General features: G+C 42.2%; 1 protein-coding gene across 1 annotated transcript in view; it reads right to left on the reverse strand.

Moving 5' to 3' along the window:
• The window catches only part of dpf1 (double PHD fingers 1), a 41,335-nt gene continuing 24,201 nt past the window's right edge, over positions 1–17,134 (reverse strand). Inside the window, exons 9-12 of the mRNA XM_056375048.1 lie at positions 8,335–8,454; positions 5,836–5,948; positions 4,995–5,076; positions 1–3,724 (exon numbers count right to left, since the gene is read on the reverse strand). Of these exons, the coding sequence (XP_056231023.1) occupies positions 3,654–3,724; positions 4,995–5,076; positions 5,836–5,948; positions 8,335–8,454 (386 nt within the window). The 3' untranslated portion in view covers positions 1–3,653. The remainder of the gene's footprint in view (positions 3,725–4,994; positions 5,077–5,835; positions 5,949–8,334; positions 8,455–17,134) is intronic.

The following is a 17,134-nucleotide window of genomic DNA, read 5'->3' on the forward strand; positions in this document are numbered from 1 at the left end:
CACGCACACACACACACACACACACACACACACACACACACCCACATACACACAGAGGCATAAACACACTTGGAGAGCAAATGCAGCCATACTGTGCAAAATGTGAAACAACACAGATTACAAAACCAAACAAGGAAACAAACAGGAAATGAACAGAAGTTAAAGGTTATTTCTCATCGTTATTAAAAAAAAAAGAACGAAAAGCATATCGTTGTCAAAATATGAGATCAGAAACATTTTCAGGTTCATTCATGCATCAGTGGAGTTACGCTGAGTTGAGGGGTAGCACAGTATTTGCACCTAATATCTTTGTCCGTCAGATGACAAACACGACTGCAGGTCAGGTACATTCTCACAAGCCATCTGATTTCACGAGTTTCCTTTTAGAGACAAGATGCAGCATTAAGATGAAATGGTCATTCAAGTGAGAAACCAACTGAATTTGACCTGTTTCATACTTTTTGATACGTACACAAGAATATGAAATACAGTATGAAATGGAATTTGTTGCCCTTAATTCAATCCCCTATTTACAGCTATTGTCTCCAAGCTTAACGCTCACAAATCACTGGATGGATGCCTTCTCTGTGCGATACCAACAATTCAGAAATGTTGAAAACATCCTCCTGAACCGCCACTTCAGCTGTCTTGTAATGTGCCCTTTAAAGTCGCCTTGAGAATTACACGTAAAGTGATTGAGGATAATATAATGGGCCATTGGGTTAAAGATAAAAAACTTTTTTTTTTAAAGTGCAAACTCAAAAGAAAACATGCTGGTTGGCTGGATGGCTCAATCCCTTCATAGAAAAACTTAATGTTTCAGCTTGGTCTTTAACTGCTGATTTATTAAACTGGCTTGTAACGTGCAGAGCAGACTGGCAGGGAGCAGAAATATTCAGTAACACTTTATTTGAACAGTCCGCCTACAGAGAGTTTAGAGTTTTTTAACATTTCAGCAAGTTATTAATTGATATTCAAGAATTCAACCATCTACTAATTGTTGGTTGAATATTTGTATGTGTATATATATATATATATGTGTGTGTGTGTGTATACTATATGTTGTTGAACATGGATTAGTGAAACGTTACAAATACTCTGTAAAAACTCTGTGGGTGGACGAGCCAGTGTTTTACTCTCACAAACCAGGTGGCCTCGTGTTTTGCAGGACACAAGAAGGTGATGAAAACAACTAGTTTCACTTGGCAAGAAGCAGAGCTTGCAAAGTAGCAGGATAATTAAACCTGCCATTTGACTCTGCCTTCACACACCGTCACTTAACTGCTTGGTGTCCTAACCAAGGCCAAAGATCAAACATACTCTTATTCAATGCCTCTGTATGTTGCTTGAGCATTCACGTGTAAGCGAGTCTCGGAGAGAAGCTGTGTATTCAGCCATAATTTGGTGCCACTATGACAGTTTAGACGATGTAAATATTAAATGGAGAGGTGGATTAAATTACAGGGTGGTTCGGTTTCACCTTTAAAAGCCATTTGATCCTAAAAGGACGACATATCCTAAAAGTACTGCTTTAAGCTAATAACATAAGAGTTTAGCATCATGATATTTATTCAAGATTAGGTCTCTTAAATGTAGTAAAATCAGAGGTTGTTGTAACATCTACCCTGGTAGGAATAAATAAAAAGACAGATTAATGTTTTGCGATTAATGTTTTAAATGGCATAACAATCTTGTGAGGGGATCATGACTTTTGAGGCCTCAAAACCTCAGTGCTCTGTAAGGAATAGTTTGACATTTCGGGGAATACGCTTATTCACTATATTGCCGACAGTTAGATGAGAAGATTAGACAGTTAGTTTAGCTCAGCATCTACCAGCACCTCTAAAGCCCACTAATTAAAACGTTATATCTCATTTCTTTCATCCGTACAAAGGGTAAAAGTGACAAGTCATGGTTTTACCAAGGCTAATGTGCCAGGCTGTGTGTCAGCCGAGTGCTGTAACTTCCAAAAAACAAAAAGTCTGGCACATGATCCACTGAAAAACCACAACTTGCTCCTTTTTTATTTTTTGACTCTTTGGTTTCTACATGTTTTTTTTCCCAGAAATGTCAGAATATTCCTTTCACAGTTCATGTTGACTTAGGACTTCATTGACAAGACTTGACACTTGTGACTTGCATAACAATGTCTTTGTCCCACCTCTGTCAGAATGCCTCAACAGAAAAACGCTGACTTTCCTTACATTCGGGTTTACCTTCCTGCTGCTGCTCGAAATCCTCTTACAGATCCCACCTAGCATGGAGCCGGCTACAGTTACTGTAGCGCTCAGATAAACTCACACAAACAGACACACAGGCACACGAAGAGTTTTAAAACACACCCAGTTTGGCCAAAACAGTTCATATCACAAACACATTATTGCGAATTAAGTGTGCTTTCTTTTCAATTTCAATTAAAAGTCTTTAAAAACAATCGAGATAACAACATGCAAATGAAAAAAAAAATAAAAAAAGGAATCATAAAAAAGGAGTTTTTTCAGGCCTCGGCATCGGGCCAGACAAAGATCTGCATTGTCCACACATCAATCCTACATTCTTAACACACAGATAATACACACCAAGCACCAGGAGCGTTCCAGTCTTGCATTGGCTTCACAGTCAGTGTTTCACAGAAGGGGAAGGATGAAGAGAGGTCAGGTAAAGGATTTGTGAGAGATGCTAAGCCTAAATTGTCATTTTTAAATACATCGTTTGATCAGAGATAGCTGATTAGAGAAAAATCCATCCCTCCTCTCATCCGAGGATGTGACATCCGAACACCAAAACCTTCAGCGTCGATCCCAAAATGCATCATTAATTTGTGGAAACCTCATGCAAGGAGAGAGGACAGGGTGAGGTCGAAGATGGTCCGAGTTCCTGACCGGTTGCTCATTGTTTGCCAGTGAGGGGAGTTTTCAAACGTGTGAACATAAGAGAATCAGTCTTAATTCTGTACATTTCACCACCACCACCCCCACTTTGAAACTACACAGGGCAGCGGGCCCTGCAGACAAATAATGGAGCAGAGTCCAACAGCTCAGCTCTGCCATACACTGAAAAGGACAGAGGGAGTATATGAAAATTTGGTTCAGTATATTTCACAGTTGGCTAACATACTGCTCCATGGTTTTCCAGGGTCTTCCAAGCCCTGTCCTCGGCCTAACACCTATCCATCTTATGAATCCTCACTCTCTTCTTTACTGACTTGCAGCTGAAGATAATTAGGGCTCTTCCGAGGGCCCTTAAGAGGGTTCCTGTGGAGTAGTATGCCTCTGAAGTGCCCTTGGCAGGCTGGAGTGTGTGTCTCGCTAGCAAACTTATTGCCAGCTGATGAATTCCTCTGTTGAGACAGAGCAGGAAGAGGGGGGGTGGTGGGGCGGGGGGGTGGGGGGGGCGCAGTGGGGGTCAGCTCAAGCACAACAGGGAATGTGAGTGACACAAAAGGACGTAGGTTGGCTCGCCGCTGGAGAATGGGTTCAAGAATGAGTATGGTGCTGTGTGCTCAGTCATGTCAAAGGTCACGGGGACGAACTGTAGAGGAAGTGGTGGCGAGTAGATCAGAAGAGGAGGAGGAGGAGGGCACAGAGAGCTGTGATGGAGAGTCGGTTTGGGAGAGGATGAAGGGTCGAGAGGATGAGGCGCAGCTTCGCAGATTAAGTGAGGGTGATGTAGGCTGAGGCCTTCTCCTTCAGTTGTCTCAGACACAGATGACAGCTCCAGCTCCCTGCAACACACACACACACACACACACACACAGATCGGAAGTTCAATCACAGCTATTGTAAAGCCTTGTGGATTAATCCCTCATTTCAGACAGAGCATTAAGTAACACTGTAAATTAAAGCCTCCATGGTAAAACATCACATGCTGTGCCTGTGGTTTGTCAATGCAGGGGATTTGACAACTAGTTTGGTTTGGATTTTGGCATGGGATTTGTAACATTAATTAAACATCTATTTGAGACAGATGTTAAAATGCAACTTTCAACCTTTACACTTCAAAGAGAACGTAAACTCTGCTGTATTGTGCCTAAGTACAGTGACGGAGTGAGAGCTGGAGGCAACTGCAACTGAAGAAAACACATGCAAATAGACGAGACACAAGCAAATTAAGAAAACATCTTCATCAATTTGACAACACAGGAGCTGCGGATACACACGACACAACCAAATAGACAAACACGCTGCAAATACACCGACGACAGAACCAAATATTTCCGACAGCACTGACGAGGCTTCAGCAACTTTTACAGTCGAGGGTTCATCGCCGGAAAACGCTTCCGCTGTCGCCTGTGCTTCGTGCAGCGCGTTTGTCTGTCTGGTTGTGTCGTGTGTGTTTGCGGTATGTATGTAAATATATGTTTACCGATCCGTGTCAGAGCTCACACAGGTCTCTGCTGCGACTGGAAAAACCTAAAATAACTGACTACTGCTGAATTTCATACGGGTTTCTTGTAAATCAAAAGTGTTGCGTGTGTGGGCAGAGCATGACACTGTTAGTGAGTGTTGAACACGAGTGCCACTGCTACTGTATGTTCAGCCAAGTGACACACTTGCCATGGAAACAGATTATCTTTTCTACTACTCATTTCCATGGCAACGCCATCAAACATCCTAAGGCAGCCATCTTATGTGTAAGAAGGCAAATGACAGTTTGATTTAAATAGATGTACCTGCTCCTTTTCTGTGATCACAGACACAGTGTTCAGACTAAGATGCTCCAACAGAGAGATGAGGAGTCCTGAGGGTCCTCCATACAGTAAAGGGTTAAATCTGAGTTGCTTTTCTAAAAGTCGGTTTGGTTGTCGGACTGTTTTGACTTGAGGTTTGTGTCATCGTCTCCCCACCTACAGTACAGACAGTTACATAATTTCATACTAAAAACAAAAGTTTCCTGGGGCTGTGCAGTCTGACCACATGCAGGTCTGAACACTTCTCCTGGTACGCAGCATCTCTGGATTGTGATGCTCGCACACTGCTCATGGTTGCACATACCCTCTGGTGGTTCAGACATGGGAGGGCTCAGACAGTACATGTGGTAGCCTCTGTCGCAATCATCACAAAACAACAGCTGGTCCTGGAAGAGAAGAGAATATTCAGATAAACAGATGTCGTTATGAAAGGACAGATTTGAAATCAAAGCTGAGGACATAACAGAATTCATTTAATGTGCATAAAACATGAAGATGTGAATTTGTCATAATATAAAACAAAGGGTTAGGGAGTGATATACATGTCCCTTGGTTGTTTTCAATTTATGACAGTTGAGGACTCAACAACTTCCCGTCCTTGAAATATTCTTTTATGCCACAGAACAATAATAACCTGCACTATGACTTTATCATTTCCTTGACATTGTGTGCACCTCCTTATTCTGCAGGAATGTAAAAAAGAAACTGCATTTATTGAAGGTTGATGTCTATGTTTCTTCTCAGTTCTCTCGCGGGTTTAAAGCTGTTTCATTCCAGTGAGACTCATTGAGCAACAGTATAGCCCAGTGGTTAGACAGCATCCTACAGCCAGAGGGACCCACTCTTGCATACTCAGTCTGAGAGCAAGGCGCAGAATCTAAACTAGCTCCTGAATCACTTTCTCTGTTTTTTTTTGTTTTTTTTTTGGATTGTTACAAGGATCAATATCAAAATGCCCCAAACTTATTCAACAAGACTGTTTAAAAGTTTCAGCAAGAGGTTAGTTTTCCTAAAAGATACTATATGAGTATATATATATGTACAATGTGTAATGTGTATGTGTGTGTGTGTGTGTGTGTGTGTGTGTGTGTGTGTGTTTGTGTGCAGCCACATGTGTTAACATGCAGTATAAAGTGAGATCCTACGTCATTCTCAGAGGTGCCACACAGGCTGCAGGACTTGCACTCGATGCACTGCCAGCGATAAGTCCTCACCGCAGCCGTCATGTTCACTGTGAACTGCAGACAGGATGGGTGGCCTGGGTGCACACGCACACACACACACACACACACACACACACACACACACACATACAGACGCACGCACATAAGTACACACACATGCGCACCAGCACACGCCCACACAATGTTTTTCACTATCACTGTCTGTATTCTGAGGACAGTCACCCATCATCCACCTAGTCTATCTATCAGTTTGTTTGCTTCATACGTGGGATTTATTTATATTTCACAGATGATTCAACAGTTGTGTTTTGCAGGTGTAAACATCACGTTACTTGAGATGCATTTTTCCTGAATATAAAGAGTTTTGGAAAAGTTAAAGGTGAAGAAACATGATAATATTTCCTGAGACGGCTCAAATAAAATGCATATGTTTGCTTTCGATTTGGTTCTGAAAACTACAAAATGTTGGACTTTCAACAAAAATGTTAACAAATTCCAAAACAACAGTTTAGTCAGTAGAACAGGAAAACAAATCGTCCTTTGCTAATGCAGTCCATTTAAACTGTCTCTCCTTGCCCCTTTATTCTAGCTTTTCCTGGTATTTGCTGTTACATGATCATGTAAATAGAAATATTATGTCATCCTCATTTCCTGACCTTCATTTGTCTTCTTTGTGAGTCATTATAGAGAAGAGGACCATACCAATGTTTTGCATGCTTTAGCCCATTCACTACAAGTCACGTACATCATTTTTGGTTCTCTCTTTTATTATTCAGATGAAAAGAAACATGTGGGGAAAAATATATACAGTACATGCAATAAGTACACAAATTCTTCATTATATACACTGCAATCTCTGCATGTATACATGTAACCAGAATAAACAAAAAATAATACAACCATACAAAAAAAAAATCATACTTAAACTCTACTCCAATAAAAATTTACTGCACAACCAAAGTACATACTAAGTAGAGACCATTCTCTCACAAATTCATCTAAGTTCCTTGTTATACATGGGAGTCTCTCTCAAAAGAAGAAATAGACAGTGGTTTATAATATCACAGATGTAAAGTAAGTTGATGTACAAAAAGCCAGGATTGAAAGGTGTGCAACAAGATTTTAAACAATTTTGAGTTGTTGTCAGACAAGAATGTCACACCAAGATTACACTTTACTGAATCCATTAATATTTTAATGCCGAGAAACACTGTGATCAATGGACATGACCACATTAAATGAAAAGTGCCAGATTAAGCATCAAAGTTCATTCCTGGCCTTGGAAACACATGCCAGAGTGTTTCTGCACTTCTGGCATACTGCACAGCATGTATCATCATATGTATTGCATATACTTGGAGCTGCATGCAACTTGAATATCTGAAGTTGTATTTCATGTGATGTATCTAATTTATTTGACATTCTCAGTACCTGTTATACAAAACTTTACAAAATCTCTTTAATCTCTTTACAAATCTGCTCTCAACTATGTGTTATCAATCATTAGAAATGGATTATATTGTATATAGAATAGCACTTTCTTATTGGATTTTTGATAGTTTCAAAATAAGATTTTAAAATTGTGTTCGAGAAAATGAGAAATTCCTCTTGCGGAGAAGATTTTAGTACATTGTACGTTACAGCCACTGTTTTCCATATAAGCATGCTGTGTTTAAGAAGTTTCCATGTGTTTTCTACCTTTCAGGCAGCAAAGGCTTTCTATTCCTATCCATACAGAAGGAAAGTCAACTTGCAGAAAATAAGGTAAGAAAAGGCAATACATCATATTTTATTTTGTAAGTTGTGTTATTGCTTAATGCTAATGCAGCAGCGTTTCAATCTGCATTCTCCCTACTACAAAAACATAACTTACACACATGAAAGCAGGCATGAATTTCACTGTTGTGTGTGATGGCTTTTAAGGACAATAACCAACCAAAGTAGTAACCTTGTGTAGGCTGTTGTTAAACTCACTGCTAGTGTGAGTTGATGCTAACGTTAGTGAGTTAGCATGATCGATTTGAATTAAATACCTTCGTATGTATGTTTTGGTATTTCATCTTGAGAATCTCCTGTGAGGTTTATGCTTTAACTGGAAGTATTTTATCCTTCCAGGCCACTGTCTTAGATCAGTTTCAAATCTCTGCAAATTGGTTTTCAAACTGTAGTAAAAAATGAAAACACCATGGCTAGCTGCAACGGTCAACAAGCTCAAAAATCGAAAACATTACAGCAAATGGTTGTTGATGCGATTAAGTATACTGTACATGATTTGTAGTAGATGGGCTGAAACAAAAAAAAAAAAAACACTGGTATGGTCCATCCATTTTAAGCGTTACAGGAAGCGAAACTTGCATTTTGTTATGTAGTAGATATGAAATCTATACTCCACAAAGGAAATTGTGCATCAACAGAGGACCGCCTTCCTCCTGCCAATCATCCCCTTCAGCGGTGCCCTACCTGAGCGTCCACAGTCTGCACAGGAGATAAGGTCTTCAGGACAGCCGGTCTTCTTTGAGCCTCCGAGGCAGAAGTCACAGTAGCCATTGGCGATCACTGAACCGTCCGGTGCTTTCTTGGCTGGAAGCAGAAGAAGAAAGGAGAAGCGGGTAAGGAAAATGGGGATTTTAGCTTGATCCCTCCTGGGCTCCTGGAAGAGGGGGATGAAGAGTGTAAACTCATAAGTCACTGTTATGAAATGTTGCCCTGGAGTGAAGGAGCTGTGTTAATCACTACACAGAAAGACAGATCGGAGAGGGGAAGTCTATGAAAGTCCTAACTTATCGATAGATCAGTCGCCACCAAGGTGAGCTGAGAAAGAAAACATGGACAGAGTGTTGTACTGACAGGGAGTGATTACAGGTAAAATGTTGAGATGTAAGACAAAGAAGAAGAAAGAAGATCTGTAACTAAGTCCCCCGTTGCCTGACTGCACACCATCCCAGCTGGGCACAACGCTCTGTCTGTGTCTTTCTCTTTTTCCATCTGTTTGCTTTGGTAAAAACAAGCAGTGGTGCAGGCCTGCGCTGGAGCCTGGGACTCGCCGAACACCCGGCTCACCCAGGAAGTGAGAGGGGGAGGGAGGGGAAGGAGACGGGGAGGAACAGAGGGGGGAAGTCCACTGGGAGCCCATGGGGTCTGGTAAATATTGTCAAGTGGAGGAGGGAGGAGGAATTGAAAAAATATGGGAGAAGTGTGAGTGTGTGTGTGAGTGTGTAGGGAGGCTGCCGGGACAGACCTGCCGTCATGCTGAGCGCGGAAAGGCAAGTGCTCCACGTGAAGCTGTTTCATAATAATTATTAACAAGAGAGAAATTCCCCTTGCTTGCCTGAGTGCTGTGTTTATATATATATATATCTATATATATAGATATATATATATATATACATTTATATACTGTATGTGTGTGTGAGTGTGTGTGTATGTGTGTGCGTTCCACATTTACCCCCACCCCCCCTGTTCTTTTGTCTGTCTGACTGTTGGTTTGTCTGCCTGTCTTACTGCTTTTGATTGCATAATCTCTTTAATGGAAGCAATCACATAACCACTGCAGACTATTCTGCATGTGTGCTTTCCTCTCGAAGATGTAAAACACTGGACAGGTCCTTCACAATGACTCACCAACCAGGACAGAGCGTCAATACAATGTAGATCACACAGGTACTCGCATGCACGTATACAGACATGCATAGAAAGCCATTCATCCTGCAGAAAGACAAAAGACACAGGCGTGCAGACAGAGGGCTGTAGGTGATACTGCTGGTGTGTGTGCGTGCGTATATGTGTGTGTGTGTATGTGTGTGTGTGTTCACATGAGTGGCAGAGAGAGGTCATTAATCCATCCATTTCAGGGTGGAGTCTTGTTTGGCCGGAAGGGGAGGGTGATGAGGAGAGGGGGAATTTGATGGAAAAGAGGGTGAGAAGGAAAGGAGGAGTGAGAGAGAGAGAGATTTGGTTTCTCCTCCACAGGGTCTGGCTTTAATCCTCAGAGAAATAAAATAATAAAAGAAAAAACTCTGATCAGGATGAGAGACAGAGAGACAGACAGAGAACAGAGGAGGGGAGGGAAATGATAAGCTGTACCTGCTACTGCAGAATTCAACGGAGTTATGCTGAGTAAAAACCATGAGAGAGAGGCTGTCATTTATACTGCGAGAATAGTAACTATATAGGAATTTAGTGCTGGGCTGTGCACTTTCATACAGTGGTGCAGTGATGGAAAACAAGCTGGGTTAAACTACAGTATCGCTGCGGTTCAACCATCAATAGGAATAATTATCAAATGGACTTAACAGTATACTAATTCCACAAGGACTTTTAGGGCTACAGATTTACTGATGATGTCGCCATTCTCACATCCTTATATCTTGCTGGTGTCAGCTTTTTCAAGTGACGAGAGTTTCACTATAGATTTTATTTTTAAACCTGAACTTCATGGGGCCTGGTTCTGTGTAAATTGGTCAATATGAACAAAGCTGATCAGTCAGACTGGCACCAAAATCCAGAATATTGAAAAAAATGAATTCAACACATCCCACAATATAGTCCGTAACGTGAACAAGACGAAGTCCGCAGCCATGCTAGCAATCTGTGATGCTAATATTAAACATTTATCTTAATTTAGCATGATCATGGCTGTGTCCAAAATCATTACGTACAGTGCACTTTATTTATTTGAGTGTCCTTATTCTCAAAAATGTGAACAATAGAACAAAAGAAGCCGTGTACATGCAGTAGACAGTACTCTTTGTTTTCTATTCTGCAATATTGAAAAGCATCATATTTTATAGATGTGGCTGAGAGTCTAGTAGATAGGGAGGAATTTCAACACGGTCCAGGTATGATACCAGCGGGTTAGCATGCTACCATTTGCTAATTAGCGCTAAATACACAGTGCAGTTAATGGAAATGCCATCAGGTGATGAGGAGTTAAGGGATCATCAAAGTTGTTATATTTCATCCAGTATCAATTATTCATATCTAGCATTATATACTTTCTGCAGTAGTTCAAATGGTTGACCGACTGACAGACTTTGCTAGAGCGACACCGCTAGCACGGCTAAGCTGCGTGAGGAGCTCCTGCCCGAGAGCTGAATGATAGTGGTCGTACAGTATGAGCTTACAGTAGCTGTATAAGTGTATTTACATTTTAAGAAACTAACACAGCCAGATGTTTACTGAGTCTAGCAGAAGGATGTATAAAACTGTAGAGGCATATGTGGCGTGCAGGCCTGGAGCCAATGCAAACACATTTTTGTCTTCTTGTACTGGTCAAACAAATTGCTTTTATCTTCTCTGCTTTTATTTGGGCTCGCTGCTGCTGATTGGGCCTCACAATCCCTGGTGGGTTAAACTAGTCAGGCACACATGTGGACTCTGACACACACACACACACACACACACACACACACACACACACAAATCAAACACATTCAGGCTGCATTTTATCCGTGTCTGTGTGCTACAGTTATGTGTGTGCATCTCTGCCTTTTATATTCATGCCTGTGTGCATGTGTAAGTGCTTGTGTGTGTGTGTGTGTGTGTGTGTGTGTGTGTGTGTGTGTGTGTGTATATGTGTGTGCTCGGAGGCCCCAGAGAGTGAATCAGCAGGTCCTGACGCATGTGAGTGAGCCGGGGCTGCCCGCTGGCCTGCCTGCATGGAGGAAAAAAACTCCATCAATGATTAAACGCCTGCGGCCATGTTTCAGAAGCCGCCTGCAACCACAGACACGCCATTGCTGGCTAAGGGAGGGTGGGAAGAGGACAGTGATAGAGACACAGAATAAAGAGGAGTGAGCTAATGAGCAAAATAAAAGAGATATATGCCAGGTTGGGGAGAAAAAAATGAGAGATTGAACAAAGAAAAATGGCACAAGTCAGGCGATTCTTTTTGCTTTCTCTTCCTTCTAATCCCCTCGTTACCTTTACCTCTCCTCCTGTCCTTCTGTCTCCAAATCTTTACCTGCTTCAGCCACCTTCCTCCCCTCCTCCTCCTCTTGCTCTTTTTTTTTTTACCTCCATATCTAACTCCTTTACCTGACCCTCCTCTCCCTCCTCTCCCTCCTCTCCCTCCCTCCCTCCCTCCCTCCCTCCTCTCCTCTCCTCTTCCAATTACCAGGAGGAGTATGAGCAGAACCGCACACTTCACAGCTTTCAAGTGTTGGAGAGAGATCCTCCTGGGAATTATCCAGCAAGAGATGAATCCTCAAATGCCCCCCCAACACCTACCCTTCCCCATCCTTCCTCCCTCTCTGCTTTATAATGCCCCCCCCCATCACATTTTCTCTCCATTCCACCTCCACGCTGCTCCTTCGTTATCTCGCATTGTTATTTTGCTCTCTGAGCCACCTCTTGCCCTGCTCCTTTTTTCAACTTAAGCCTCTCCTCACTTTTAATAAAAAATAATCATATATTCTCACATATTTTATTTATTCTATCAGCGGTTTGATAAAGTGTCACTTAAAAAAAAAAACATGCACGCTACTAATATGCTGAGTTTTCGGGGTCAGGCTGAAAAATTGAGTAACTGTGGTTTTCTGAGTGAAAGAAAAGACAGAAAAAGGAGAAGAGCAGAGAAAAATAGAAAGACACCGAAAGATAAAATCCTTGCATTTAAATCGCTTTGTTATATAGCACTGTTCTGTGAAAACCATGTATGTCCACAACATTAACTTTTCATTAGCTCTTCGTTTCATTACTTTTCAAACAGCTCTGATAATTCAGTGGGTTTTAAATGGTAAAAAGTCGGAGAATGTTCTCAGCCTATTAAGATCTGATCCTTTAGCTCCGTCTGAAGAAATCATAACATCTGGTGATACATGGTTTTCAATGCGTTGCAACAGCTCTTTCTGTTTATAAAATGCTAAAAAAAAATATCTCCTTTTTAAATTAGACTTTTCATATTGAGTCTAAAGTTGCTGGAGTGTTTTTTTAAAAGGCACAAAAAACTACATTGGAAGTGAAAAGATCTCAACCCTCTCACTACAATAATTGTATCTGAATAGGTTTATTTGAAGATCCTGTAACTAATGGTGACCTGGATAAGAAGAACATTTCTTACACTGTAATTAAGAAAAGCAGCAAGACAAAAAAAAAAGAAAAAAGATATGAGAAAGTACGAGGCTGATAACAAGTACAAAGTTGTGACCTTGTGTCTGTATCCTCATCCTGCCGTTCTCCCTCATTTTCTTCCTCCAGTATATCGCCCTCTCGCTCAACCCCTCCAACCTCAGCTCTTCCTCCCCTCTTTTCCCTCTCTGTCCCCCCTTTTCTCTCCCCCCCAGACTCCAGACGGACCTGGAACCAAACCACAGCCCGACTCTTGGCTGGTCGATAATCTCATCCTCTGGCCGGCCACAGTGGAAGCCTCATCAACTTAGCGCTTCTATCCGAAGGGAATAACCACTGCCCTCCGTCCACACACAAACACACACACACACACACACACACACACAACACACACACACACAAACACACACACACACACACACACACACACACACACAAATAGGCCTACCTGTTAACTTGTCTGACTTTCTCTTCCACCGCACTTTTTACATTTTTTCTGTCTTTGCTTCCTGATTTGTTGCATGTTTAACATTTTCATTGACATTTACTTGAACTAATCAAAGTGATTTAATATGCTTCTTTTAACTTCTATTATATTCCGTTGTATTGTGCAGATAAAGGTAAGCTCAGCCATTAACAAAGAAACAGTTGCCGTGGTTACCAACATCACAAAACTTGGTTAATCGAGGCTGCGGGTTTAGATGGTAAATAACAAGTAATGGTTGAGTGTGAATGTTTTCACATTGAGTGTGTCTTGTTCTTCACAATTACCGAAGGCAGCAAACACTCCGCTACTGCAGGTGAAGATGGGAGGAAGGAGTGAGGATGAGGAGGAGATACGAAGGTGGAGGAAGAGGAGAAACAGGAGGAGGCAGGGAAGGATTTCAAGGAGAGATGAGGCGAGTGGGGAAAGAAAGAGAGAAAAAGAAAAGGAGGAGGAAGACGAGGAGGCACAAAGGGGAGGGAAGGAAGGGAGGCGAAAAAAAAAGTGGCTCCCGTTGTATCGGAGCAGCGGTGTGTGAAAACACACACTCTGCACTCCTGTCGCCTCGCTGCTTAATGAGGAGAGCCTCTCAGGAGCAGCACACACACACACACCAATACAAGAGCACACACACAGATGAAACACACCCACAACCAAACCACACACATACAGTAGAGCGTGCACACACACACACACACACACACTCAAAGATTTACAACCAAGCCTTTGCATAATAACTTTTGCCGTCCAGTTTCAGTCCCCCATCCCCCACTTGCTCTCTTTAATGTGATGAATGAGAGTCCCTGTAACCCTCAGCCACACACACTCATCCACAAACACACACACACACATGTACACAGTTAATTACAGTCACAAATATTGTACATATGGTAACACAAAACAAAGGGATAAACAAACGGACAACAGATAAGACGCAGGTTAAAAGCACATGTACGTGAAGATTCTCACAGTAACAAATCCCAAATTGTCGAGGAGACATCTTCAGGTTTTTTATGCAGACAAGGAGGCAGAGATGCAGTCAGATGGAAACTGTCAGTCACAGATGAAAAGTCACTGCCTTCCTTTCTCTCTCTCTCTCCCTCTTCCCATCTTCCTCCCCTCACTCTTTCTCCCATCCTCTTCCTCTCTCTTCCTCTTTGCACTTTCATGCATTCTCATTATTGCTGCTGCTCTCTCTGCCTCTGATTCGATCTCTTCTCTGCGCTTCGCTGTGCTTCATTTTTTTCACTTCCCTTTCCTTATTTCACTTCTATATCTATTTTTTTCCTTTACTCTCAAAGAGGAAATTGGAACTCTTTCCTGCAATCCATCTGTTGTCACTCTAATGCCTGCACCAGTGCCATGCTCTGTTCTCCCTCTGTTTTCCCTTCGTTTTTTGCTGCTTTTCCATCCCTGCACCCACCAAACCTACCCCACCCCTCACCCGTATACACACACGCACTCCCAAGTACTACTTTCACTCATGTCCAGTCAGCAGGTTGCGTAACTCCCAGTGCATTGTGGGTCTGTATGCATGCATTTGTGTGTGCGTGATGCAATGTGAGCTTGTGTGCAGAGATGACATTGCAAAGGAAAGAGGACAGAGGCAGTTTTGGTGCATAATAAAACTTGATCTATGGTTGCTTTGTAATCACACTGACCCGCAGGAACAGACACACACACACACACACACACACACACAAACAATCCGTCAGGCTCTGCAGTCTGCAGATATGTGCACATTTAGCGAATAGACACACATGCAAATAAATCACACACACACAAACACACCAACTCCCCTATAAATCATGCATGTAAAGAAATCACACACACACACACGTCCTATACCAGTGTGTGTGGATACTCTGTGAACATGCACTCACATTTGCACACACTTAAAAAGAGCCACTTAGCCAGGCTTGTGTCCCTGTCGATGAAGAGTTAAAATGCAAATTATTAATCCTATTTTGTTCCAGGGGGAGAGCCGGCTAGGAATGTGACTGTGAAATCCTGTTTGAATTGTGCCCAACCTCACATGGTCCACTATAGTATGTGTCAGCCCTGCACTGTCATGTGGAAATGTCAAACGACCAGTCAGGCTAAAACAAAACGGAAGCGTAAAAGAGAGGGAGTATTTTAGAAAAAGAAAAAAAAGACATTTAAATTTAGAAATCTGCATCTTATTTTGTGTTTGTGCACTGAAATGGGGAGTTTGAGTTGTTGTAGGTGGTGCCGTTCTCTTTGTGTGTTCAGTCGTGGTAGCTATCGCTGCTCATGCTAACTACCAATTAGGATTTTTATTCCAAACAAGTCAGACTTGTAAAAGGCATCATGCGAGTGCCGGAGGATGTTCTCCAGGAATAACACGGTATTCTGACAGAGTTTAGGCCGAAATGTGCAAAAGTTAAATCACTGTTGCATTATGTCAACTTACATTTGGACATTTTTATTATAGTAGAAATAATTGATGACTGTGATATGTATGAAACTGTTGCATTGCTGGTTGTTATTCGCTCCTCTTCTTGCTGTGTTTTACAATAACAGTCAGTCACAGACAGAGAAACAAACATCAGGAGATGGATGGAGGGTGAGAGGATGGATTTGGGGCGGGAGAGGGGAGGTGGTGGTGGTGGTGGTGGTGGTGGTGGGTGGTTTTGGTGGAGGCGGAGGGGAGGGCTGTGGTAGTGTGGGGGGCTTATCCAAACATGGCCAAGACAACTGAGGAACCACAAAACAACCAGCCAGCACACCACAGTACCACATCTTAAGACAGAATACCAAATGAAGCAGACTCCAATATTACCCTGCCTTCACAATTCCAACTGTCTGGGGGAATCTATATGATGAATCATGAAGAGATTTTTTTTTTCTCAGTCTGTACAACTCTCTGCTTCTCGCTCCGCTTCTCTCTTTGTCTGTTTTTTCTCTCTCCTCCCATTCTTTATGTTATTTTTAATGAACTCTGTGCCCCCTCCGCTCCTTCTCTGCTTCAACTTCTTCCATTCTTCTTCTTCATTCTTCCTCTCCTCTCTTCCTCCCCTTTTCTATTCTCTCCATACCTCTCCTCCCTCCGTCCCTCTACCATCTCTCTCTCTCTCTCTCTCTCTTTTCAATGTACATAACAGTGTACTCTTTAGGAGGGAGCCCTGGCGGTATCTATGGCAACCGGATTGCTAGGCAACAGCCGTTTCTCCCTTCCTTTCCTGCCGCCGTGCAGCAGCGGCAACAATCAACCAATCAAAAGCTGAGGAGGAATGCCGGCGTACGTGAAAAGTTCAGAACACATCCAAAAAGCACTGCATGCTCTTTTATTTCCACATGCTCTGTCTTCACATGTAGAAATATGACACACACGAAATCACACACCAAGCTTCGGCTTTCTCCACACTCCAAATCTGAAAACGAACCCCGACTATCTATCTGCTGAAATATTGAGAAGATTTAGAGCAAATGGTGACTTAAATGGGATAATTTGCCACACTGACCAAATAATATAGAAGTTTTGGTAGCACTCGGTGTAAAGAATAAACAGCTTGACAAAGACATCTGTATCTGCCCAGTGACACTGCTATAAATGGCAATGCAATAGCTAAAGCAATAAACACAAGAGCTGGAATCGCACCACACTTCAAATCACCTTGGCTGTATTATTCAGAAGAGAGAGACAGAAGGGAGTAAACAACAGAGGCAGTGGCGCACATATGGAGT

The sequence above is a fragment of the Seriola aureovittata genome, chromosome 4 (assembly GCF_021018895.1).
Source record: "Seriola aureovittata isolate HTS-2021-v1 ecotype China chromosome 4, ASM2101889v1, whole genome shotgun sequence".
NCBI classification, from domain to species: Eukaryota; Metazoa; Chordata; class Actinopteri; order Carangiformes; family Carangidae; genus Seriola; species Seriola aureovittata.